Here is a 27,326-nt window from a genome sequence, read left to right as displayed (position 1 = left end):
TTAGGACTCATCTCTCCACCTAATTATATATCTCCCTCTCAGGACTACGTAGTACGTATATTTCTTTCACCTCGATGGCGATTCTGCGATGACCTGATTCATCTATCTGATCCTTTCCCGAACCACATGTTATATTTAATTTCAGCTCGGAATACCATCAGTACGAGTGTGTTCTCGTATTTGTGGTGAAGTAACTATAATATAACCTAATGTCGAGGTTCTCACTTGCTGTCAAGCGATTAAGTGCCGTTCTTTGCCACATCCCTCATAGATGCACTATTCGTCGAATCATGCCTTCATTCTGCGTAAAGAATTACAGCTTCTTACATGATAAAACGGTCGTTCGAACGAGTTTGTGAACCATCGTGTATATAACGGTCTAGCGCGCGTATACACACTATATGGGACATACGGGACACACGCAGACGGACCACTATTTTCAATATAATTTTATTAGACGATGCACGCACATACACATACAACGTTTAAATCTGCCTTTAGGCATACGAACTTTGGCCAGGGCTGGGGGGGGATCCATTCATGTCTAATATGTTTAACCTGAATTAACTTGATTGTGTGCATTGTGCGAAGAGTCAGTGTACTTGGAGACCGGGAAGTGTTGTGTTTACAATGTGACGAGCTTAAATTGAGCGTTGAGCAAATTTCGATATTATCGAAATTTGAAGGGCGTGGCTTCCATAGTGTTATACGACGCAGATACTTGTGTCGTGTGTGCGTTGCTGTCACGCCTAGAGCTGTAAAGTTTGATCGCATAACGTTCTTTGGCTGCACTGTGTCGCAAAACGTTTTGCTGTTCGCTGTTACATTCTCGCTCCGTCGGCCACCCTTTCAATGTTCGGCACTTTTACGTCGCACTGGGTCGTCTCTTCACCGTTGTTACCGTAGCCGTATGTTTATTTCTCATTTGCATTCGTTTCTCTTATTACTACACAGCGCGTTCATGTTCGCGTCGCCTAACCGCGGAACACGAACTTACAGGCCTGATTATTTTGCGAGCGCGGCTCGCGGAGCTTGTTGATGCGTCCACATGGTAATGAACTGCTACTACTTGAGGGACGTGCCCGTTTCAACATGTGCCCCTCCGCGAGAGCACACTCGATGCCCGTCCCTCGCCCACTTCCATTCTCGCCGCTGCGCTCTCGTCGTAGTCACGTGCTCCATCTCCGTGGCGGGCGTTTCCCAGAACCCGAGGCGAGCGCCCAAGATCCCGAAAAAAGCCCGCTCATATTGATTGGCGGCGGCACCGGCAACAGAGCGAAGGGGAGAGAGGGCGCAGCGCGAGGCTGGAGGGGGAGGGAACGCGGCGGGTCCGGGCCTCCTCTCGGCTCGAGCCGCGGGCTGCTAGCACGGGGCTGGCGATACGCCGTGTTTACCCCCGCGCGACTTGGGTCCCCCCCTTGATGGCGAGCGGAACGCTTTCAAAACACCCAAGTGCTTGGGCGGGAAGAAAGGAGGGGGAGACTTGCCTGGCGCGCGCTGTCCTCCGGCCGTGTGCGCGTGCGCGCGTCGCATCGTGTCCACGCGTGGGCGGCACTGACACTCGGCTCGGCGAGCTCACTGCTGTGGCTGGCGATTTCCTCACGTATCGCTGCGTGTTTAGTGAAGTCGCGCTCGAGACACATCGAACCTTCGCTATCAGCATGAATTGAATTCCGCCAGCGGGACGTAGATGGGGGAAATGACGAGAACATATCTCGCGCGTGCTAGTTAGCTGACAAGATGGTGCTGTCTCGGTTGCATTAGAAGGTCGCTAAATGTAATGCGGCGTCCAAACTCCACGTCGGAGCTTGAATGACGCCAGTGTCACGCATGCGGTGGCGAACGTGGAGTCGCGAGGGTGCCTTAACGCTTAATCCTTTAAATTTGTCGCGTTTCAGTTTACGTTGGCAGTGGATTCCAGATCAAAACGGCTCTCTTATTGCACACTTAGGTCAGTAATTAAGCCTAATTGTTACTCATAGGAGTGATTGGCACGTTCGAGTGTCGCTTCCTTTGATGTTTGGACATTACGCCGCGAGGGGCCGCGACCCGACAGGTGTCTGCTGAGTTGAGGCTGGAATCCATCCGCGTTCTTTTTCTTACGACGTGAGTGCTTGTTGAAGATTTTGCGTTTCAACATTGCTGTGTCTTACCTTCAGCTGCTAATTTAGTTACCAGTACCGACTCCCTTTTTGATTTATTCTGCAAGCTGTTCCCTTCCAAGACAAAACCTCATCCCCTGTCCTCCCTTCGGGTTCCTTTCATCATCTACTTTCTACTACTTTTTCCTGCTCCTACGAAGGTGGCTTCTCCGCAAGCATACGTATTATGCAGTGAAGCAACCTTTGACGAGGCTTGCCGCTTTAGTTTTGCCTGGGTTGTCTCACGTAGAATGAGTGTAATGCCTGCAGATTTTCTGTCTCGCAGTGCCATTTCGCCGCTGTGTGTGTTCGTTCGCAGTTCTAACCGACCTTGAATTTCGAATAACTCCTGCCTCCATTTGCGAAGGAAAAAAAAAAAAAAAAGCAGGAGGAGAGAAGAAGAAAGACGGAATTTTTCGACGCCTACAAATTTCTTGACCTCATTGTAACCGGGAAACGACTTCAGAAATTTCCCAGTTGTATAGAGGTTCAGTATTTTCACGCGAGAAGTGATAAAGTACAGATAACTCTGCTTTTGTGCCTTCAGTCGGACTCAGCGTGTGCAGTGTGCAATCGAGTTCCTTCAATTATTTTTTTTTTCGTTACAACAGCTAGTAATGCGGTTTGCATTCTTTCAGCGGAGTATTGTAGAGGGCCCTATTGAATGTCCGCATAATTTTTTGCCTGAATACTTTCTTTGAAACAGAGCCCTCCACATAGCCTTCCCTTTGACTCGTATGTGAAATCTGGTCACCGTAAATTTCAAAAATAAGAGCTCTGTAAGATCAAGCAAGCAAAGGTGATTGCTTAACTTATGCCTCGCCACTTTTTCTGATGTCTGACTACTTTATATGTATATTGCTCTGTGAAAACATGGTGACAGTCTTGCTTTAATTTACTTAGTGCGTGCTGATACTGAAAAACACTGTCGTTGCATGTGTTTTAAAACTTATCCTGTTATGTTTTCTTTCTTTTTGTTCTGATCACAGAAAACCTGGGGTCCCATCATACTATGGAAATAAATCCTCCATACAGCAACCTTCAAAGAAAAGGTAAGGGCAAAACGAAGTCATCACTTGACTGTTAATGTTCTTGCTTATATGTGGCTCTTTAATGTGGCTCTTTAATGTCAGTTATAAGCGCACACTTGTGTATGTCGGCCTGCTTCTTTCTCCCTATTTTTAGTAATGTTACCTGTCCTGGATGATAAACTCGGAAGATGCTGATGCCCTAGTTGACGTGACGTGATGTATATAGCAGTATGTTAAGATAAAAATGTATGAATGAGGAGTTCAGTGTCGTGTCTTACAGATTCTTGTATCCTTGTCTTACTATGTTGTCATATCCATCATCCTTAAGATTGCCGACTATCCCGAATTACCTGCCTCTGAATCATCCATGCATCATGCAGCAAACTGAATATAGTTAGGCAAATTTATGTTCCCTCTGTCCCTTCTTCCACATGTGCATGCCTGTGCTCCCACGTCACTGCTTCTCCTCTTTGCTTGTGAAGGCTCTGCATGTCAATGTGTGCCTGTGTGTGCATGTACAAATGTGTGATGCAGACCAGCATGGCGTGATGGGCTTCCTGGGTGGGCTTCCCTCGCTGCCAGGTGGCTCCCAACCATTGCACCAGCCGCAGCCACAGCACCCACTGGCTGCTGCCACCGCCACCGTGCAGCCGAGCTCAACAGGGGACATGCAACAGCAGCAGGAGCACTTGCAGTTCCAACAACAGCTCCTGCAACTCAAACAGGAGCAGCAGGTACGTGCATTTGTAGTGCGACCATTCAACTTCATGGAGTCTAAACTGCAACTTTTTGCATACTCTTCACATTTTCTTCCCCGCTTTTGTGGGTGCTTATTTGCCCACTAGCTAAACCACTAAACATGAGCAGCATTCACTTATTACAAATGGTGAAAAGTGACATTCGTTGCAGGGTTGATTTCCAACTTGTTAGCTTGAACGGAGTCTTGTGAGACTTCACATCAGCACTTGTGTGGCATTGCCTTGCAATGCTGGCAACCACGCAATCTCAAATTCTTGTAATGTCATATTTGTGCGCACACGTCTGCACTTAAACCCACACAAGAAGCATTGAGGGGAAGCAACTAGCAAAACAATATGGCAGAAACTGTGCATTGGGTGCCCCTCCAACTTCAAAACAGTTCATTTAACCTGATCTCACCTTCATTGCCACCTCGGTGCAATAGAAGAGTGGTGTCAGGCACTCAGATTCACCTTCGTTTGGGCTTTCTTGATACTGCAGGTGCAACAGCAGTTGTTGCTTCAGCACTACCAACGGCAACAGCAGCAGCTAGCGCAGCAGCATGAGAAGCAGCTGCAGGAGCGGATCAAGGAATACCTCGAGCATCAGCGGCAGATCCAGGAAGAGTACAAGCTTGAACGCGAGCGCCTTGAGAAGGATCGTCAGCTAGACCAGATTCGCAAGAAGGATAAGCACGAACAGAGTTAGTCTACACTCTGTTTTGTTCTGTTCTCAGACCTCTACTGCATACTTTTCTTTCTTTATTCTCTCTCTCTGGACAAAGGGAAGGGGGAGAGTGCTTTTCTGACCGAGAAATCCAGCTTTTTTTCTTCTTCCAGACATTGAAAGATAAGCAGTATTGAGAACACCATAAAGCTGTCTTAAAGCAGTTTCTTAACAAAATGCCACATCATAAAATTTCTAACATAGGCATACTCTACATGTGCAGATGAACCCACACACACAATGTCTGTCATAGCATGTATACATATGCGTGTATTTGTTCGCCCACACATGAGCAAACTTGCATGTTCATGTTGCTACAGTGTAGTGGGTGGGTAAGGATGTGCATTATGGAGTATAAGACAAGGCTGGGAAACAGGACTGCATGGTTTAGGGTGAATGTGGCTCTTTAATGTCAGTTATCAGTACCTTAATAAGCGATCAAGAAAATTTCTTGCTGCCATTTAGGTTCATAATTTATGTGCCATCGACATCATGCCAATTTCTCGTGGCCCCAGTTCCTGTTGAAACATTTTTGTTTTTACTGCAAGGCTTAGAATGCAGGCCTACAGGAACATTTGCAAGAACATTTTTTTGATAATTGCTGTTCCTGCTGAAAGTTGTTACTGTGAGGGCTACACAGCATGAGCTGTGACTTCTGTAAAGGGGAAAAAAAAAGGAAGTGTTACAGCTTTTGCAGGTGGCTCTAATATATGGCATGAAAGCAGTGAGCCATTTTTCATTTTACTCTGTGGCAGAGTTATAGAGATAATAGTAAATTATTTAGAAAGTATTTATTTTAAAGAAAATTTTATTTGAGTTTATTCCTAGACTGCAATTGCATATTAGGTCATAAGTCATTTGGGCTGTGTGTCAAGCACAGCAAATAAATTTTAGATGTGCCTGCTGACTGTCTCTGTAATGTTGCTTCATTATTCACTTACTAATACCTCTGCTGCAGCAGCCTTAAGAGTGTACGGTTGAAAGGTCACTAAAGTGCTCAGCTTCAAACTGCAGCAGCTGAATCTTGCAGTGTGCTGACCAGTTTTGAACACAGCATTTCTGTCGGCTCTTGCTGGAGTGCAACATAAGAAGTGTTTGTTTGGACAAGGCAGCGGAAAGCTATTATCTGACCGTCTCGTTTAAAGCCAAAGCACGGAGAATGAGCTAGTGACTGTTGTCAACATTTGTTCTCGAAAACAAGCACTGACAGCAAGACTGTTTCCCATGACTGCGGGTACATTCTGACTATGCATGCCATTCTTATCTGTCAGCACATGCAGCAGACAACTCACATGCAGCCCACTCTGTTCATTTGGTGCTGTGCCCACGATGTGTCGCATCGTGTCTCTACGCCATGTTTCTATTCTGAATGAATGAAATCAGCTTCGCAGTTTGTCGTGAATATACCTACCTTCTGTCATGCAAGAATATGTGCCAGCCACACATGGTGGACAGTCTCAGGGGTAGGTGTAGCACGTTACATAATCACACTCACCCCGTGGAATTTTCGCTCCGTCCTGGTTCCAGAGGATAGGAGCCAAGCAGCTGTCGGGGCTTCCTGATTTAGTGCTGTCAGGCGGGCCATTGCATGCGATGTTCTAATGAAAGCTCTGCTCGTCCGTGGAATGGAGTGGAGTAAAAATAGCCTTACTCATGGATGCTTTTTTTGGCACCACTGATGAATGTGTGGTGCATCTGGTTTGCAACGTGGTATTTGAGCACAGCGTAGCAGTGAAATTGTTCCTAGTCAGTCACACATGCAGTGTTTGTGTGATCCTGGTAGATGATACTAAACACTGTATGTTCGCTCAGTCCAGTTTCATGCGCTAACATTGTTATGAGAGAGGCAAGTTTATTGTTGTATCCAGTAAGTGAAGCAATCAATTTTTGCATGGAGTCAGCATAAAAGTTGACAATGTGGCTGATTGTTATGAGTCTTTGCATGTGGCATTGGTATAACTATATGTGTATCGTACTGTGGATGTATGCATTAAAAATTTGGTGTTGCTTAGTTTGCAGACTCCTGGAGATAAACACGATGGCTCATGTGCTAACATTGGATTTCTTGCGTGCAGGTGCTGTGGCATCGTCTGAAGTGAAACAAAGGCTACAGGAGTTTGTCTTGAACAAGAAACAACGGGAAGCAGCAGCTAACAATGCCAACACATCACCACCAAATTTTAGAAACTGGTGAGCTTCAATTTTGTGTACATAGGTCAAACCTCTCTGGAAAGTTTCCGTTTTAAGAGATCATTGCAACAGCTGCTGCAAAACATGCTCTGATAGACACAGCCCATTAGCTTGCACAATTTTGTTTTGGATGTTTCATGGAAGACTTCAAGTGACTAGTATTAATAAACACACACGACTACTTCTTTTACCTTCTAATAAGTGAAACGTTTTCCAGTATGCCGAAGCAGGTTTTGCACCCAGCAAGGAAAAGGTTAAGTTGTTCACTGCTTAAAAGGCATTTTCTGAAAGTGCAGATTTCATACCGCTGAACTAAGGCTGTAGTTTAGAACCATTTTTTCTTCCTATGGTTACCATAGGAAGAAAAAATTAATAAATTGATGAGGAAAGGTGCACAAGTGGGGGTACACCCATGATAACACATGCACTCAAAGATATACACTCATTATTGCATTTCATTTTGTTGCCACTTCTGCACGTCCCACGAAACTAAAGTAACAGTGGCTTTGCAGGAAAGAGAAGCCAACAAGCTAATGCCTATGTGACAAAGCAGAACAGTGCATGTGAGGAATATATGCTTGCCATTCTTGTGTTCCATTCTGCACTCGTAGTCAATGGAATAATGGGCTTGTGATAGTTATAGCACAATGTTTACTGTCATTGTTATAAGCACATTATTTTCATTATGAACCATTATCAGCCTCAACTTTATCTATCAGTTATTTGCGCATGTTGTGAGCTATCTTCCTATGAGCTGTTTGAAACTCAACTTGGAAGCTACACTAAAAGGATATGTGGCATTTTATATGTACTACTGTCAGTGTCAGAAGTTTGCAGGAAGCAAGTTAACTTCAGCCCAGTTTTAGCATACAGCCAGTGAAACATTATAACGCTATATTGGTCACATACGCTAGTGCAGGTAGCAAATTGGAAAACGGGGCTGCATGCCCAGGATCATGAAATATTCAACTTTTTCTCATACCCTTAAGCTTTTGTTGCCAACTGTACCTGCAATATTAGTGTATTGTAGATGCAGTTGAGGACACCAGAGAACAAGATGAGTTGTCGAGATTAGGAAACTTGCTGGTATATAGAGCAGGGTCGGTTCACACAGGCCATGGGAAATCTGTGTCCAGCAGCAGACTTCATTACAACGACGTTTATGATGATGGCAATACCTTCCAAAATAGTAGGCATGTGCCTATATTTTCAGTTCAGCCACAGCTTCCACTTTTGCATGTGTAGCTGTGTGCCATGCAGTGGATTATGGAGTTAATTGTTCTCTTATGTGTGCACAGGTCCAGGCAGCGTTCTTCTCTGGATCAAGCTTCGCCTCCTTCAACAAGCGCTGTTTCGCCTCAGTGCAGACATCTGCTTCTGGGGAAGTACGACGACGATTTCCCACTCCGGAAAACGGGTGAGTTACAGGCATGGTGCTTTCTTTCCTGCACGTGTTTGCCATGTTGTTGTTAATAACCACAGTTGTGACATCCTTTATTTCTTGTGCTTTAATACTTAAGGCCAACAGCTCAGAAGTAGCTGGATCATTAATGCTCAGACTGGCATTCTCCTTTCTTGTTTTATCAAGAACTAGTAATTTAATTTGGGAAAATTAAAAAGGAACATTCTTGTGTTTTACTATTCGTTCTACACATTTCTCACAGTTCTGTTTTAATGTTATCATACAGAGATGGTTGTGTGGTTTTGATAGCAATGCTTCGCTATTATTGTACCCAGTGCTTGTCCTGAGAAACATAAGCAACAGTATCGTAAATTGCTGCAGTTTGATCTTGTGCCACTCTTAAGAATTACTATGACCATATTTTCGGACATATGAGCATGGTGAAGTATACTGTGTGTTCATCTGTTATGAAGAACACAGAAGTTTTCTTGGAAATACAGTTGCTGACCGATAATTTGGACATGCTCAGTTATTTGGACAGCTTCATGGCACAGCCACTGGACTCACAGCCTAAGTGGATAAAGACAGCTAAAATTTCAGATGCATTACAACCTGTTGTTCGATAATTCAGCCATCAAGTAGAGCAGAAAGAGCAATATTTTTGCCTTGATATGTCACTGGCCATATCGTCAGTGCCTCCTTGAAACCGAAGCTAGCGAAGCCTAGTCGATCGAATAGTCGCTGACTACAGCCAAGCAATGGGATAAGCCAAGCCACCAAGTTGTAAAAACTGCATTTACAGTTTGTTGTGGGAGTTCTGCGCATCCAGTGTTTGTTTCTTTACGTGCGGACTGTCCAGATCGCAGGCAAGCGTAAGTGCACACAGGAACACGTTGACCAGATTTTCTTTGGCCACTTGTTCAGTAATGTAACTTCTTTTTTGACGTATGGGGCAATATTTCAGACTTCTGATTATTCGGACGTTTAGGCAGTATCCATCGAGTCTGAATTATCTGACGGCAACTGTAGTTCATGAGAACTTTGAGAGATATCATTTGCATTGCTGTGGCGTGTTATAGAATTGATGAGGCATGATTCGAGCACTTGAAATAAATCTAACCTTGCTTGTGTTGAAATGATTGTAATTGTTGGTTTGGACTAACAAGTCAGTGGTTATAGCATTACTAACAGTCTTTAAAGTTGTTTGGTTCATGCTGTGCATCATTTGTTTAGCAGTGTGATGATAGCTTTTGCTGTGTTAAATGCTACTTAACATTTTCTGGTATAGCTGTGGCCAGTTTGTGACCCCCATTATCCTAACCGCACATCTTAAATGATGCCACACAGCAGTTGAGGTCCACGTTAAGTCGCTGCCTGCACCTCAAGCCAAACGTCACCGATTCTTCATCTGAAGATACTTTCCTTTTGTGAGATGTATATTTAATGTAGATAAACATGCTACTTCTATGTTTGTCTAGTTGCTAGTACCACATTTTTGCGCATATGCTGGATATGCCTCTACAAAGACTCCTTTCAGAGAGAGGTTGGTATCACTTTAAAAGGGCAACAAGTAATTCGGTTCTCAGAAGTAAACTGGCTTCCAAGCACATGCAGCCTGCACTTTATTACAGTATTCTTACTGTACATCTGCTCTCGTGTACTAATCTCTAAATGTGTTATACTAGTACTCTATTTCTTAAAGTAATACTAGCAAAGAGACCAGGGCCTGTAAGGTACTTTGAAATGATGATTAAAAAAAAAGTGGGCTGTATTAGTGTTATGAAACTTAACTTAACTTACTGTTGTTCAGGTATGTTCAATGATGGAATACACTTATTAGTCACAGATCCCTCTGTTAGTGACAAACATTTAATTTCTTAAACCACATAAATTTTGTCTTGTCATCAAGGGACACATCTGGCAGGTGCACGCAGCTTTGTTTGTAGCGTCTCCTTTAAGAAAAAAGAATTTTCATGACAATTTATCGACATGCATAGCGGCTACGGGCAAGCAGTGTGGGAGGCCCAGCTTGCTTGGTTGTCCCCTGCGAGCATGTGTTCCAAGCAAGCATGTGTGCCTTCTCTGTCACCTTCCAGCGTCGGAACCAAACCTTAAGGTGCGCTCTGCGCTGAAGCAAAAAGTAATTGAGAGGCGCAGCAGCCCGCTTCTGAGGCGCAAGGACAAAGGGCCCATTCCTTTGAAGCGGCGGCCGCTTACAAGTACGCAAGCACCGGGCACTGTCCTCACTGCCCGTTTCCTACCTTCTTCCTCATCTTCATTCTTTCTTTTTTCTGTACATTTCTTTGGTACATTTCCTGCCTCATTCCTTAAGTCCTATCTCTGCATATTCACGTGTTCATCTCAGGCTTAGAGTCAGCTCAGTGAGGAACACTGCCCAGAGAAAATTCAATCTGGCACTCACCTTGAAACACCCATCAGAATGATTTCACTTTAGGGTAGCACTTTCACAGTTATAAAAATTTCAGCTCAAATAGAATATTATATGCACTCGTGAGATGAAGGCTGAGACGATAGTTCCTTGGCTCTACCACTACCTGCTGCTGAGCATGCAGTCGCACGTCCTCTTCTCTGTTCTGGCGCATTCTTATTGAGGCCTAATGCAAAAATGCTAGTGTACCGGTGTTATTAGGCACCTTAAAGGTTCCCAGGTGGTCAGAATTAATCCAGAGCCTTCCAAGCTTACAGCTTCTCTCATAGCCCAGGTGTTGCTCTGGGAGCTTTGAACTGCACCAATTAGTATTATTGTGCCATTGCACTGACTAGCCAGAAGAGGCAGACATTCCCTCCCTCCCTTGTCTAATATCAGTGCCACTGTTACAGGTACAGAAAGGTGCATGACACCACACCTATTAAATTAAAGCTAATCGTTATCTCTGGCAAAACCACCATTGCTTGTGGTTGAGAGTTTGATTCCTAATAAACAGCAGCCATGTATCAATGGAGACTGAATCTGGGGAAAAAAGAAAAGATATGCCAAGATTTCATTGTACGCTACAGAACTCCACGTGATCAGGACTAATCTGGATTATTAGATCCATTGTGGCACAAGCGTGGTACTACATAACAATCAATGAAATAATCAGCTGTTGCTGTTTCTATTAACTTCAGTCATGTACTCCATGCCGAGTGAGAAAGCAAGTGGTGGGTTTAATTATAAACTTTCCAAATGCAACCAATGGGCTTTCAACCATTTCGATTCTTTCGATTTGTGACAATTTCACTGGCTATCTGTACCCAACCTGCCACCTATCTGTATCCTCATAACAGCCAGTTGGACACAGCTAGTGGCCAATAGGTTAGCCAGTTTTCCGACTATAGCTGCACACATAAAAGCTGAATTCTTGTTATAAATGTGCACTTTGTTTGCACGGTGTTCATTCCTTCATGTTCAAGTTGTTCAGATACTTTCATTTTGGACCATGTAACTTATTAATTAAATGTTGTGTGCAGAACACACATTAGTGAGCTCATCGAGCAGCTTGTGCTCTGCAGGGCCCATTGTAGCAAATATTCAGGAGCATAGCTTGAACATATTTTAGAATCTTAGCTTTCTTTTTTTTAAGCATGCTTCTGCTCTTTTACTTTCTCATCGTTTCCTTTTATGCCTTCGCAAGCTGTGCTTATTTCCAGCCACAGATGCCTCAGTAGCACTATATGCTAACGAGGGTCATTAAATCGGATCACATCGAAAGGTCAATGTAAGATCAATTATAAATGCATTGAAGACAGTTGCCCTATTCGACTGTGTCCTTCTTTACACTGTTCCTGTCACAAACTGACATAGTTGCATTTTGCCAGTTATTCAGGTTATGCTCAATGTATGACAGCTTCCCATTGCTATATAGTCACCATTTATGCTGCAGTTGAACTCAGTATTAGAGCCCATACTGCCGGCATGTGTTCGCTGGAAGTAGCACGTTGCAATTTTATGAATGCATGCATGCTTTGTTTGATGTCCGTTTTGATATTTTCATGTAATAACCACAGTGCTGAGAACTGATCAAGTTAAGGCATGGCATGATAACTGACACTTGCAGTGCACGCGTTTTCATTGGTTGAAATAACTAATACTATATGCTCTTTGAAAAATGCGAGGGAATAATATGAAAAATATGAGAGGGAACGTCTTGCACATTCCACACTGCCGAACGTCCTTGCTTTTTGCCTTGAAACAAAAAAGTACTGCGTGTATTTTCTTGAACATGAGAACTATATTTAGTGTGCATGAGCAAATGATGTTCAAGTTTACAAAACTGCAATAATCATTGTTCAAATTGCAAATAGACGTTTCCTTCTTATATTGATTATCCCTTTACGTAAGCTTCTCGTATTGCAAGTTTTCTTAGATTCACATTTGTAAAAGCACAAGATTATACAGACATTTAAACCATTTTACTTTTCATATCGACAAGCTGCAGAGCATAATTTTGTAAAGGTGTAAAGCCGCTGCTGACTTGGTTCGGTGTGGGCAAAGAAAATGATGCCCACTGGTTGACGTGGATTCATGAGCTTTTAATGCAGTTATGGCAAACTCTGCCTTAAGAGTGTTCATCTAAGGCAATGTTCATGCCTTGAGGGCAAATTTTGAAAAGTTGCTTGCTGAAGATAATTGTTTGAAGCAACAGATGATGGAGAAAAATCTGAGACTCGGTGTGTTCGTCTGTTCCTTTTACAACTTAACTTTTATAATTATAAACATCAGAACACCCTCTGTGTTCAAAAAAATGAAACTTGTTTGCATTGCTCCATGCAACTTAATTTGCCAATACAGGAAAAGATACCAATGAGTCTGTTGTGCAAAAATGTGCAAAGCACATGGAATGGTGATAGTGGCTAATGTTGCTTTGTGTTTCTTCACTTCTAAAAAAAAAAAGTCGATGGCAGTGGAAGCAAACCTGACTCGTCGGAAGGATCCCCGCCCAATGGGTCGCTGTCACTGCACTCTTCTCTGCATTCCAGTAACGGTAGCACACCCATTCAGGAGGTGAGTGCATGTTTGTTATATCATGTGCGCATGTAATGATTTAATTAATCTTAATTTGTTGTAATTATACATAAAAAGGTGTGTTTGTGCACCACTAATGTGGACACGTGGGGTAGTTCTCCTGTTGCTGGGAATGTGATGAAATAATTAAAATAATTGTTGGCCAAACAGGGGTGATGTGGTGCTTTTATTGTCATCCTAACAGCAAAGTAACACTGAAAAAGCTCTTAGCACAAGACAAATTGTCCCCAGGGCCATTTGGAATTAATGCTAATAACGATTGCTATTCTACAACTGAAAGCACCTGTTTATATGCAAACTTTGGTGCATGTATGCAAGAACTCCATAGATAATGAAGTTAGTTGTACCCACACAGACAGTTTCTTGTCTTCGTACTGTGCAGACAGCTTCTTGAGTGCATCTTGCTTGAAGATGCGCACTTCATCACTCTACATCTACATACATGCAGATAAGTCAGCTTTTGCGTGTGTATCCGTATGCGTGCACAATTTAGTGTTTGTACATGTCATGAAAGAAATGGTGGTTGGCCATGTGGTGAATGATAGCGGTTACTGGTACCTCCTCCATGTTTACTCCACTGGCGTTACGTGCACTATCACACTGTTAACTTTTCCATGGCAACTATCCCCCTACTTGCTCAACATTAAGACTCTATTCAGCAGTCCTGCATTTTTTGGTTGTACATTATTGACCCTGAATACTACATCCTCAGCATCATGCACATTGATGTGTAATTCACTACAAAAGGCACTTAAGGTGAGTCGAAGCTACTGACGCAGCTAAGGGCCTGAAGAAAGAAAAAAGTAAGGATCGCAGAGCATGACAAAACAGAGCTGCTGGAGGTGCAGAAAGGGGCACGGCTGAAGAAAGGAAAGGCACTCTGTTTATATTTGGCGAGTCCAAAGATATCGTGCCAACCTGGGGGATAGTGCACGCACCCTGGGGGATGCTGCTAAATATAGATGCTGCCTGCCACATCAGTGGCTGCTTGCACTCACATGCGTGGTGCAGAGGACCTGTGAAAAGGAAACAAAATACATACAGAAACCGAAACCACAAAAAACAAATAAAAGAAGATGACTCCAGTACTTTCAGAAACTAGTATCCTGCCTTGAGTCAAATAGAAAGATGCGCAGAGGGAGGAAAGCAGGTTTGGTTAAAATAAATATGTGCAGCCATGACCAGGAATTTTATTACCATACTGCTATTAATCTTCACACTCTATAGAAGAGTGCGAGTAAGAAGAGATTGTAGCTTACATGAGTGTCATTGTATGGTCATGACTTCCAACTTACCATTCGACCTCCTTGTTTAGCAAATATTGTTCCCAGTAGATAAATTCTTTCATCTATATTGCCGAGAGAGGAAATACAGAGTGGGCTTTTTTAGGTAGTTTCTGACAGTTGGCCCCCACAATGACAACTTATAGTGCGAAAAAGTGTTACTCTTCTGTTATTTTAGAAATTCCCGTACACCCATCATATATATAGCACCATGCCGCACTTACCTATTTGATAGCTTCTCTTCATTATATTACCGGGAGATCTTCGTTTATAAAGAAAACATGTTTCAGCACTGTCGAAGCAATGCCCACGTTGATAAAAAGAATTCGCTGTGACCACCATTGCAAAAGTGGGAAAAAGGAGAAATGCACTCTACAACAAATGATGCAATTTGGTAATGAAGGGGCACCAGTTATCAGTGTTTTCACCCATTATGAACTATTTTAATTGAATCCTCTGACAGATTTCACCTCTTTTAAGTGGGCATAAACAGCTTTATTTCTATACATTTGGCTAACTTTTCCCCGCAAAGCTTTCAAAGATGGTGCAATTGTTTACTGAGATGCTTACCACCTTACTTCAGCCAGCAAATGTAGTGGAATCTATTCGTCTTTGCCACCCAACCTCCTAATTTTGAATAAGTGCTGTTTGCGCAAGCTCTTCTGTTTTCTATACCAGCCCTTTCTCGAGTCAAGAAGTCTGGTTAGATGAGGGGGGGTTGTTTTTAGATCCACCAGCCAAGTTCTTTCTTCCACTGGAAGTTGTGGTATGTATTTTTGGGAGCACACGCACACGTGTCAAGTTGAGCCAACAAGAAAGGCCAGTTTTCTAGGTTTCTTTCGTTTTCTTACCTCGGGCTGTTAACAAGTGTTGCAGAGCGTAGCGACGCCAAGACCTATTCTCGTTCAACGTGGGGGTTATTTTGTCCGCCAGGGCTTTGTGTGTGCCTTTCCCAAGAAAACTCAAATATTTCTGGATCTTCCTGGCATGAAGCAACCTCTGCCAGACAGTGAATCTTTGAGGTGTGGCTGCTGTGACAAAACTCCTTCTTTCTCTTCTTTTTTCTTTCCCCCTGAAAGCTTTGTGTCTACATATACAGACAGTCATAAAAGAATGGCACAAATTACCATGCAGCAGATTACTGTTAGGACAAGCTCTTTTGAACTGAGTTTATTTATTGAGATGAAGGGTTCAGGAGCTGCTTACTTTTCTGCAGATTCAGTGCAAAGCCGACCGCAAAAGCTTTCATGCACAGAATGCACAGAAAATTGGGGATTTCCTCACGGTTTCACCACACAACCCAAAATTTAGGTGAACATTGTGGTGATTGTATGGGGAAACGTTTGCTGCATCTGTTCATTCCAGAGACATTGGCTGTGAAGAAATTTTGTTTGTTCTTGAATCCCATGCTTCGAGAACTTTTGTGTTTGGGGCTATACTTCTGTTAAGCGGAACCTAATATAAAACGGAACATTTTGAAATTAGTGCACTGTATAAACCCAGATTATTTCGCTTCGCGATGCTAATAGCAGTTAGTTATACAGCTTCACTTGTTTTTGTTTCTTTACTTTAAACTGGCTTCTGAAGAAATTGCTTGTTGCATTTCTGTCTCATTTTACCCCTCAAAAAATATTCTGTCCCAGCTAGGTAGCACATCTCTACTTTTACGATCGGGTTATATGAAAGGCAGACATGTGATGCCTCGCACAGCCTCCATGTTAAATCCTGATTGATAAATAAATAAATAAATAAATCAATCAATCAACTCTTATAATGTGAGTGTGGCCCAAGATATATGCTCTTGAAGTTGTCATTCAAGTTGTTGATTTGTGATTTCTGAAAGACTGCAGCCTTCCACGCAAATCATGTCTCACTTTTCTCTACAAACCAAGGTGCGAAGGCAGCATTGGAACCAGCTCAGCCAAACAGGGCTTATGAGTCACGAGTCACTGAGCTGTTGGTACGGAAAAATGGGGAGCAGTATGGAAACACCGGCGTTTGTGTTTTCCACCTCATTTTCCTTGCGCCCATGTTTTGCATGCATGCCTTTGTCCACCATGAATCCCTTTACCAACTTGCTCAGCTCTCTGTCGTTCTGAGCTGTTAGTGTAGCTCAGTAGTAACTATGGCATGTATCAATGCATATTTTGCCAAGTTTAAATTGTTTGTTCTGTTTGACACATCTGTGCTTGTGATGCCAACATTCCAGGAGCCTGGCACTTCTCCATACCACCCTCTGAACCAGGGTGGCAGCAGTGATCTCGCGCTCTACTCATCACCCTCCATGCCCAACATCTCCTTGGGGCGCCCCCCTGTGGCCACCAGCTCAGCTGTGAGTGCATTTCTCTCTTTCACATCTTTCCATTTACGTCCTACTTTCCTTTACTGCGACAGCAGTTAGATGCTTTAAACTGCAGTGTGCTGTGTCCTTCTGCCCTCTTCATTGTGCCAACAATGACTGGCCATCATCATTCCCATGCCATCACTGTGTTGTCATTAGGACACCTCCCGATTTTCAGCTTTACCCTCACCAAAGGGCAAAGAATAAAATACATTTTGCCCTCTGCAATATGAACTCTCATACCTGCAGCAATGTGCAGTTGGGAGGCGGACACACTAATCAGTGCACTGTCGTTCACTTTTGTTACTAGGTGATTGATGCAGAGTTTTGTATACCACACACACTTTCTTTGAAAGTAGGGGCATCTGTGCTTGGTGTGTCGGAGATCACAACATGAAACTTTGGGTAAGTTGTAGATGTGCCAACTCGCCCAAAAAGAAGTATTGATGAAGATCACAACAGGCGGATGAGAAAGTCCTTATTGAGAAGAAGAGGGTGTTTGCTGCGAGAGATTGCTGCTGTCACAGTAAATGAGTTCAGAGCAGGAGTAGTCACTGAAGTCTGCAATTTCTGCTCTTGGCATGCAGCTGAGATCTGCAAAGTGGAGATGAAATTACGAGAAAGGAAGTCAGCATCCATCATCCTCAGCTTTCTTATCAGAGAAGCCTGCTTGGGTCTCCTTTGATATTTTCATGCTACATATAGGTCAATGCTGAGATATTTTTGATATGCCAATAGTGGACTTTGTTTGCAAAACAAGATTCCATTGGTGTACCATGTGTATTGTAGGATAGCGTACATTTTCCGCAATGTTAGAGCTTTTGTCTACCAGTCTAGGCATGTGTCTAGGCATAGGATATAACATTCGTGCTGAAATATTTGAAGCATAAAAATTATTCTGCATCAGCAAGCTGATTAGCTCTGCTTGTTATAGCAGGCCTGTGTGCTGAATGTACTTGCATCTTTCTGCGTTCCAAGGATGGGAAAATCCTGAATTCTGTCTCCGAGGCCCAAGTTCGCGCCATGGCAGCTGCACGTCTTGGGATGCCACTCACATCACATGTGTTGCACTCATCATTGCCTTTCTGCTCACCATTGCCAGGTGAGCTTTCCCTTGACAAATGTTTTGCTCTGTAGTTGTTTCAGTTCATAGCTGCTACATTGCATCGCAAAAGTACCCCACAAAATGGTTCTTCTTGCCTTTAGACACTGTATACCAGATTGATTTTATGTTGTGTTTTGATGTTTAAATTAAAACATATCAGACTGGAGTTCCGGCTACTTTTCATTCTTGTGGTTAGAATAACCTTTTCTCAAAGGTTTAACAGCCTTGTATCAATATAAAGGAGATCAACATTGATAGCTCAATGTTTACCTGGTTCTTGGATCTAATGACAATTTTTTTATGTTTCTTAAAGTCTAGGTATATGCATATGTGTGTGTGCTTATTAAGAAAGTGGAGTTTCCTTTCTGCTTTAACAGTTGCTTGGTCAACCTTTATGACCAGCTCCGTTCCTGCAAACAGCATAATGTAATGAATGAAGGTGGTCACAACCATTTGAGAATGCTTGTAGAGTCTTGTGCTTAACAGTACTTGAGCAGGTTTCATGCCGAAAATTAGGCACATTTTAAGCCCTAAGTAGCACGCTAGTGAGCAGCCTGCTGTGCGCTCCTGCCAGTTGTAATCACTCATCTTAATTGTGCTGTGCTGTCTATGCTGCTTTACATGCAGTAATAGATGGGGAGTTCACGCCCCCAACCAGTCCTGGCTACATCCAGCAGCAGATGAAAGGCCTGGAACAGTCTGGGGCTCCAGGACACATGCTGCAAGTTATGTATGCGCCACCTCCAGGCGCCGTTATCACTGATGCTCAGGTGGCACAAGCACGCCTGCACAGGTCAGTACTCTTATCCCAGCCTGCACTACCTCATCATTCTGTTTCCATAGCAGAAAGCTTCCGAGCAGGGGCTTCAACCTAACCTAACCCAACTTAACCTAGCATAATCTAATCTAACCTAGTGCAAAACATCTTGCGGCACCGTTTGTGCCCTCATATAGGCATCCTGTTGTGTAATGCTTCATGTTGGCATTGCCATTGTGCAATTCCTCCACTGTTTAAGCTAGAGAATGAAAGTCTGAAATTGGTAAAGAAAAGAAAATGCAAGGTTTATAAGAACTATAAACATAACGCCTGTTGCATTTTTACTAGTGATGTACGACACTAATAAACCAGAAAATAATGGTAGCCATGCCAAAGGCACTTTTGTATAAACACCTCACTGATTGCTTCTGCTGTTTCAGTGCTACCGGCATCAGTACTGTTGCAGCTTCTTTATGTGTTTTCGGTGTTACACACAGCCAAGCACTGGCATTCAATTGGAAACATCAGTGTGGTTTCTCAGTCCAAGGCTGGAACTCCATGACTGTACAGTAGGGACAGCCATGGGATGCTTTTTGCAAGCTTTGGCACCTGTGTCATTCGCCATCTTAATGACTCGATGAGGGCCTCTTCAGTCAAGAATAACATAATTTGCTGCAGATTCTGTGGTTTGCTCAATGAGAGCCTCGATGCTCAATGAGAGCCTCGATGTCTTCAGTCAGAAGCAATGTAATTGCAAGCAAATGCTTTGGTTTGCTGTGGAGCACTGTGGCTTACTAAGATCAGAAGCAGAATGATGCAATTAAAGGTAATGCAGATTATGTAAAATTTTATATTCTCTCCACTTGCTATCGAGCAGGATATTGCATGCACTATTTGCTCTTAAATTAAAGCATTATATTTGTAGCTTGAAGCTTGTAATTGCATGCACAATTCTTTGACCTTCTCAAAATTTACATTTTCATTGCCCTGGTAGTCATTTTATCTTAGAGAAGTTGTATTCTCATTCATATTTTTGTAATTTGTTGGTGATCAGATAACTTTAGTGTTAAAATTGATGTTGCACTATTGAAAATGGAAGTAAAAGCTGTCTCTGTCTTATTCATAGCACATGTGTTGTTCAGAGCACCTTTAATTGACAGTGTGTACATTGTCTGTGACCTAATTGCTAGTCACTCTTGCTGGTGAAAAATAGAAGGTGACATATCAAAGGAACTGTTGATGTTGAGCATTTCATGTGTGCATGTGTGCTTGCTCCATGTGGATGCCAGGACCATCCATCGTCCTCTGGGCAGGACCCAATCAGCACCCCTACCCCTCGGACATCCAATGCTGCAGCCGCAGGGTGTGCTGCTCAACGCACAACTCTTTGAGCAGCAGCAACAGCACAACTTGCTCAAGCAGGTGAGGACGGCTACCACTATGAGTATGGCGGGGCACAATTGCCTTTGATTTATATTTTTGGTGGTGGGCAAGCTGACTGACTGAAGCAGATTTGCTCTAGGTTTCTTGCATAGCATATATTGAGCAACTATGAGGCTAGATCAATTATCACAAAAATTTGCAATATAGAGCAAAAGAAACAGCTTTCCCAGACGCATTTAAAATTTTTAACACAAAGGTTGTACACTGTTGTCAAGGGTCATTGCATGAGTGGTGGTGCAGAGATACCAAAGAGCAGGAGCACTAACGAGCCTCTATGCGGTATTAAAGAGAAAGAGAAGCAGCAGTATCTAGCTGTCTCAACCCTGTGAATTGCTTCGTCAATCAAGCATGTGATTTGTAGACAGTAATGTATTGAAAAGGTGAAGGTTGTTAATATTGCATTGCCCCTCCAATCCTCCAGGTGCCATCTCAATCTAGGCTTTGTCCATCGAAAGAGAGTCTAAAAAAACTTGCTTGGCAGATTTTTCCACACTGAACTTTAACAGCTGGTTTGAGAGCAGTGCTCACCATGGCTGATTGGTAATAGGATAATTACTAGGGCATGCTAACAGTCTAAGTTAGTATGTCATTCAAATGCAAATCAGCAGCACAAAAGGGCCAAAATTTGCCAAGAAGGACCAAGACAGCTTTGGCTAACAGCCATTTGAAGAGATCACCACACTGTCTAGGAAAATAACTGCTTGTCAGCTTCGTGCTTGTCACCCTTCACCTTTGCTGCATCTCCTGCACCATTTTCATTTTCAATTAAAGATGAGGTTATGTCATTATGACCATTGCTCGTACTGTTCTGCTGTGGGTCTTCACTCTCTTGTCTTTTGTCCTCAGCACATTCGGCAGACAGTGCTGACTCGGGCGGGTAGCAAGAGCCAGGTGGTGGAGCACGTGGAGGAAGAGACAGAGGCTGCCGTCGCACAAGAGATGAAAGACCAGCCAGAGGTCATCGACCTCACAGACTCGCGCAAGGGATCATCCGCTTCATCAACCTCTGCAGCAGAAGGCACACCACCTCCTCACACCTCTGCTGCCACCTTGCTGCAGCTTCAGCAGCGACAGAGGGACCTTATCAACCGGCACTCACTCCATCTTGGCGCTGGCATGGAAGGTGGGTGGTGTGATTGATGACATCTTTCGTAATGTAACCTTGATATAATTAACATTAACAAAACATAAATAAAGATCAATAGTTGTATTTTCTAATGATACATTTCATTTTCCATTATTTTTGTCTGTCATCAGATCGGATGCCAGTGCAACACATAAGAAATAAAGAATGCAAAATGAAATGGAATGTTACAAAATATGTGCCCAGCATATCGCAAAGTTCAATTTACATATGGATCGCAGTGTTTTGGAAGACGTAAGCAAGCCAGGTTTGTAAAAGTCGCTTATTTAACGAATTTAGCTCTGTCAGAAAATTTACAAACAATGCATTTTGCAATTTTCAACGAAGACACGAAAACAGGTGTGATGACAGATAGCTCACTGGTAGTGGTAGCACAGGTCTCCTAGCTATAAGACTCAAAAAGGTAAGGATATCACAGGGGGCACTGGATTGCCTGATGTTGATGGTTACATTAAACAATTAGTAAGCACATCAAGGCCTTTCTCAGCCATCCACATGGTGCATATTCTCGAGAAAGCCAACTTCTTTGAGAGTTTAATTCTATGATGTGTTCAGTATATTGTTAATACCAGGTCGTACTGTTTTGTGTCTTATTTTATCCTTAAATGTTGTTTATCTTTAAATAAAGATATAGTATACATTTTCTCTATGGCTTCCTCCATATAATATGCTGACAGCATCTACTATTAGCAAAACATGCATGTGGTTTAATCTTTTGTGAACTTGAGGCCATGCTTCTTGATTAGTCATGTATGCAAGAACATTTCACCAACTCTCACTTATAGACTGTGAAGGCAGCAAGTGCCTTCACAACAAAAGGGCATGTAGTTATAAGGGAAAAGACAAGAGTTTTTTCATAAGGGCAGCTAGTGGTTTTGCGAGCCTATTTTAATTACTCAAGCTTCAAGCCCTCATTTTCATGTTCAGTCCACACCCATTACAACGGATCCGCATATGACGTGCTTTAGGATTAGCGGATCATTTTTTCAACAGTTTGGTCTGCCTATATTTTCCTGCAACAAATTCCTCTTTTAAGGGACCGGCTATAACAGACTGTCAGCTACAATGGACAAGATATTGTGCGAATTTTGTCTAGATGATGCACATACAACAAACCTTGCTGCTGCAATGGGTGCATGCGGCAGCACACTATGTAGAACTTTGTCCAACCACTTTCGGAAAGTGCGTAAATGTGCTTTTTCTCTAAGAGAATGAGCACACTAGTGACAAGCTTCCTGCAAGAGCATGACATTTGACATCGCGCTGGCTAACGGAGAGTTTTCAGGACGACCACACAAGCAGCGCACTGCCCTCTATCACTGTCAGCATGGCACCTTGCAACAAACAGTTCACAGAGAGCCTTGTGATAAACAGTTCACATTGTAGCATGATTCCTGTGCTTGCTCAGACGTGATTGATTGATTGATTGAGTGATTCCCTCATTCATTCCATCATTCATATACTATTGTGAACAGATACAGGGCTGATATAGGGTGAAACAGATAAGACACTTGACAGCAAATTCTGTGTGATAAACATGAACACGATGCAAAGGCAACTCATACTTTGTGAAATGCACTTTGTTCAGGTTCTGCCTTTACGCGACACCAGCATGGTGCACGTCCATTGTCCCGTGCCCTGTCCAGCCCACTGGTGAGCCTGAGCCCTCCTGGAGGAAGCAGCAGCCCCCAGCACCAGTCAGAACTGGGCAGCCCTCCTCCACCACATGGAAGCCCCCCACACCGAATGACCACAGCCCTAGCCTACGACAGCCTCATGCTGAAACACCAGTGCATCTGCGGCGACTACTCCAGCCATCCAGAACATGGTGGCAGGCTGCAGAGCATCTGGGCACGCCTACAGGAAACAGGACTCGTATCCCGCTGCGAGGTGTGTTGCAAAGCCATCATGATAGGAGGTGCCTCTTTAAGAAAAATAGATTAAGAAAGCAGTATTGACCTTCATTTCATATATGAGGCTGCCTTTGAGAATGCTCGCCAGGTACAGCCAATGCTTACCTGAACAGCGCTTTTGAAAATGTAGTGCCCCTCACATTCACGAGTAATTGTCTTCCGATGCAGCTAAACATGGCCCTCGGTCACCTCGGTTGCTCTGAGCTTAACAAAATTCAATTGAGATATATCTCTCCCTGTGTTCAGGTGTGTTCCTAGAAAACGCATTCGTTACCATACACAAAATTCATTCTCATTCATTCATTCCCATTCATTGCTCAGCTGTGCAGTTATGTGCAGCTCCATTTGTGCACAATATTGTTGCAGATGCACTGGAGGAAATACCAAAAATAAGTTTTTTGTGTATCTCTTTTTGTACAACAGAGGATCCGGTCACGAAAAGCCACATTGGAGGAAATACAATCGTGTCATGAGTAAGTACCCATTTATGAGACAATCAAAGGTCGTATCACTGTCACTATGCAAGAGCTTAAAAGATATTGAATGTGAGATTACACCTGTAAATTTTCCTGATTTCTTTTTTTTTTTTATGTGCAGCGAGGGCTACGCCTTCATGTTTGGTACCAATCCTCTCAACAGGCAGAAACTGGAAATGAGCAAATTAGGTAAGTCTTTCTTGATATTATTAGCTTATGGCATTTCTCCTTTCCCTGTGTGCTCATTTCAATGTGTTATAAATGAATTGGGAGATACAGTGTTTTCATGAACCTAATGTTCGTGAACATTATGTTCAGGTAGCAGTGGCCTGGGAAAAGTATGACTGCATTGATTCGCAAGACACATGTGGTTTTGGTAGCAACAACAAAACTGGTTAACACCTTCACGTGTAACACATCCCCTACATATAATGCATCTATTTAAGCTAACATAACCGAGCTGATGTTGATGCAAAAAAAATATCTTGGAAACCCCCCACTCTTACACACTTTCTGGCAAAATGAAAAAGAAAAGATACATAAGAAGAGGGTCACAACTGCATATGTAATGAATGCAAACTGTTCTGTCACCTCCTTTTCATTCAAGAGTTGGTAGTCGCCATTTGTGTTTCTGTTATTAACGCTCTCGGTATGTCTCCTTCACTCTGTTCAAAACAATGTACAGCAGAGCATACCAACTTATGTGGTTCCTGATGATTTTCTGGCATTTCAGAGCTTCCCATTAAAAGCTTTGTGATGCTGCCGTGTGGAGGTATTGGTGTGGACTCTGACACTACCTGGAATGAGCTACACACGGCCAGTGCAGCCCGTATGGCTGCTGGCTGTGTAGTGGACCTTGCCCTCAAGGTGGCCATGGGTGAAGCCAAGGTGACTTTACACTTTCTTTCACGTGAATGCTAGTGTATTCAGCATTATGCTTGCATATGCAGGCTTTACACTTGCCCATGTGAAAGCTGTGCCTTGTTACAGTCAGTCAATAAAATTTAGTGAATTGTAAGTGCATTTATATATTCTATTTGTTTCCTGCATTTGATTTCTAACTTAACCTATAACTTTCATATTCATGAATCCTTGGCACAAGTGGCCACCTTTTCAAGTGATGTAGTGAAATTTTTGGCTAAAATGTAGGAAGAAAACCTATCAAAGGAAATTTGGTGGGATTTTCCTGCTGACTGGGGTCTTATCGTATTGCTTTTCCAAATCCAGCTATAAATTGCATACACCAACTTTAACATGATTCTCAGAAAGTATGGAGGTGACAAGTGAAAACTCCCATATATTCTCTACTGGTTACTCTGTACCAGTGTAACCATTTGCTGTTGTAAAGTGGTGGAGCCCTGTTATATCAAACTTTACCCCTTTCTTTCATGTTTCTTTTCATTTCTCAGGCACATATTCATTTGATAGGACATATGTCATACCTTCCCAAGCCATTCATGAAATTTAATTAGGAATCGTAAATCCTCAATTCCTTATTGAAATAGTTAAAATGCAAGTTAAAAATGCAGTTTAGTGGGTTCCTGAGATCTTATTTTATCTTTTTGCATTATCCAGTGTTGATCTTCGTGCACCAGAACTTGCAAAAAGTAATTTGTGGCTTTGTTTTTTTCTTTTCTCTTTTAATATGCTCAGAATGGTTTTGCCGTGGTTCGCCCTCCCGGTCACCATGCAGAGTTCAAACAAGCAATGTAAGTCTAACAAGAGCCTAAACTACAACTTTCAACAGTTTTTCAATTGATTGTTTTGCTTAATTCACAAAAAACAATCGAAGTTGTATTGACCACAAACTGTTGAAATGACTAATAGACAATTGTCACTTGAATAGGCCTTTGCCCCGTGCTGTTTTCAATAACTAATGCACCCTATGAAAAAACTTAGTGATTTCATTTCCTGTAGCAAGTCAAGCAAAATGCTCAGAAAAAGAATGATTAGTCAGCTTTAGTTGGAGCTAGTCTTAGATTGTGTGTTTCTGTCTTCCAGGGGATTTTGCTTCTTTAATTCCGTGGCGATTGCTGCTAAGCAGCTTCGGCAAAAGCTCAAGATGGAGAAGATTCTCGTGGTTGACTGGGTATGCTCTCTAACTGTTTATTTTCTTTTTAATCGCATCTCTTTGTTTCCTCGAAAGAAGGCTCAACATTCATTGTAATTTTATCCGCTTCAGGTGCTCTGCACACAATTGTGCACGCCAATATATTTCATCAAAAGCAATAGCACTGCTGAAAATAATGATATTTCAAATGTTTCGCATACATTTTGAAATAGTTCTGATTGGACCTCTGCTGCAAGTTTGAATAATATATGCAAACTGTTTTAGTAAAACAAGTTGGTAGTTAGACGGCTGGGTATTTTGTCATGTAGTGGGTTGACTTCTTTCATTTTTTTGTCACAATGTTTTGCATCAGGCATATTTTTCAAGTGACTGGATAGGTGACTTTCCAAGTATTCTAGACATCAAAAAGTTTATGTTTTTATACATAACATTCCCATAGAGAGTTCTATGGAGTCTATCCACGTTCTGTAAACTTGACACAAATCACTGAAGAATTGAAAATTATTGATTCTTTCTGAAGCTCTATGCTCTTCATGACTCTGAAGTTGTGAGAAATTTGATGAAACTAAATTGTCAACAGGGCAGAGCCTGAAGGGTTTAAAAGCCTATCATGCAAGAGCGTTGTAGCAGTGCTTATATTACATAATAAAAAAAGTGTTACTGAGCGTCCGGCTGTGTGAACTTCATGTTCTCGGTAGAAACAGAGACACAGATACTCGAACACTAATGAGCGTTGTAAGGCTTATTTACATCATAGATGAACAGAGTCGTTTACTGCAGAGAATGTTGGCAGTTCTGGCAGAATTACTCTTTACTTGAGTTTTGAAACTGAGTAGCAGGTCTTCTTTCTCTCATGTTGTGCTAGCTTGTCTAATCATGGAGTCGATAAGCACACTTCTTTTTCTTTTAATTGACGCGTTTTTGTTCCACCAACCATTTCTTCATTTCAGGACGTCCACCACGGGAATGGTCTGCAGCAAATATTTTACGATGACCCGCATGTGTTGTACATCTCCCTTCATCGACATGATGACGGCAATTTTTTTCCCGGCACTGGTGATCCTCAGGAGGTAAGACTGTGAGCCATACCAACAGCTAGTTTGCTGGTGACAGACAAGCTATAGTATTAGAAAAAGCAAACTTGCCCAGCTATAACTCCTATTCTAGTAAATTTGAAGTTTAGCCAGCAGAGAAAAAAAAATGTTAACAAGCTCAAAAAGCCATGATAAATAATCTGCTTGTCACCCGGATAGAAAGGCATCCTGACAACTCTGCAATACATAGACCAGGACGGCAGAAAACTAGGTGGGGTGATGAAGTTAGGAAATTTGCTGGCACAAGTGAGAATCAGCTAGCGCAAGACAGGGGTAATTGGAGATCACAGGGCGAGGCCTTCGTCCTGCAGTGGACATAAATATAGGCTGATGATGATGATGATGGCTTGTACTTTGTGAATGGTAAGACCAGCAAAGACAATTTGGTTGCCTTCCGTCAATCACTCACATACTGAATGTCAGTCACAATTGAATTGCATCATGA

The 27,326-nt window shown here is 42.6% G+C and overlaps 1 protein-coding gene across 9 annotated transcripts in view; it reads left to right on the top strand.

Annotated features, from left to right (window-relative positions):
* Positions 1-27,326, top strand: part of LOC119442948 (histone deacetylase 4) — a 287,827-nt gene that overhangs the window by 226,438 nt on the left and 34,063 nt on the right. For 6 of the 9 annotated variants that reach the window (XR_007465744.1, XR_007465743.1, XM_049662469.1 and 3 more), the window contains 19 exons: positions 3,131-3,193; positions 3,707-3,906; positions 4,412-4,613; positions 6,712-6,826; positions 8,125-8,243; positions 10,325-10,447; positions 13,124-13,233; positions 16,747-16,869; positions 17,857-17,980; positions 18,611-18,776; positions 20,030-20,162; positions 21,030-21,306; positions 22,916-23,217; positions 23,664-23,713; positions 23,838-23,905; positions 24,450-24,604; positions 25,370-25,425; positions 25,718-25,805; positions 26,738-26,857. Coding sequence is in view for 7 of the 9 variants with exons in the window: in XM_049662469.1 (XP_049518426.1) it covers positions 3,131-3,193; positions 3,707-3,906; positions 4,412-4,613; positions 6,712-6,826; positions 8,125-8,243; positions 10,325-10,447; positions 13,124-13,233; positions 16,747-16,869; positions 17,857-17,980; positions 18,611-18,776; positions 20,030-20,162; positions 21,030-21,306; positions 22,916-23,217; positions 23,664-23,713; positions 23,838-23,905; positions 24,450-24,604; positions 25,370-25,425; positions 25,718-25,805; positions 26,738-26,857 (2,594 nt within the window). In the remaining 2 variants the exon portion in view is untranslated. The remainder of the gene's footprint in view (positions 1-3,130; positions 3,194-3,706; positions 3,907-4,411; positions 4,614-6,711; positions 6,827-8,124; positions 8,244-10,324; positions 10,448-13,123; positions 13,234-16,746; positions 16,870-17,856; positions 17,981-18,610; positions 18,777-20,029; positions 20,163-21,029; positions 21,307-22,915; positions 23,218-23,663; positions 23,714-23,837; positions 23,906-24,449; positions 24,605-25,369; positions 25,426-25,717; positions 25,806-26,737; positions 26,858-27,326) is intronic. The other 3 variants (XM_037708037.2, XM_037708036.2, XM_037708038.2) reach the window with 2 other exon arrangements.

This window comes from Dermacentor silvarum, chromosome 2 (assembly GCF_013339745.2).
Source record: "Dermacentor silvarum isolate Dsil-2018 chromosome 2, BIME_Dsil_1.4, whole genome shotgun sequence".
Lineage (NCBI taxonomy): Eukaryota > Metazoa > Arthropoda > Arachnida > Ixodida > Ixodidae > Dermacentor > Dermacentor silvarum.
Note: the sequence above shows the minus strand (reverse complement) of the source record. Positions and strands in the feature narration are given on the sequence as shown.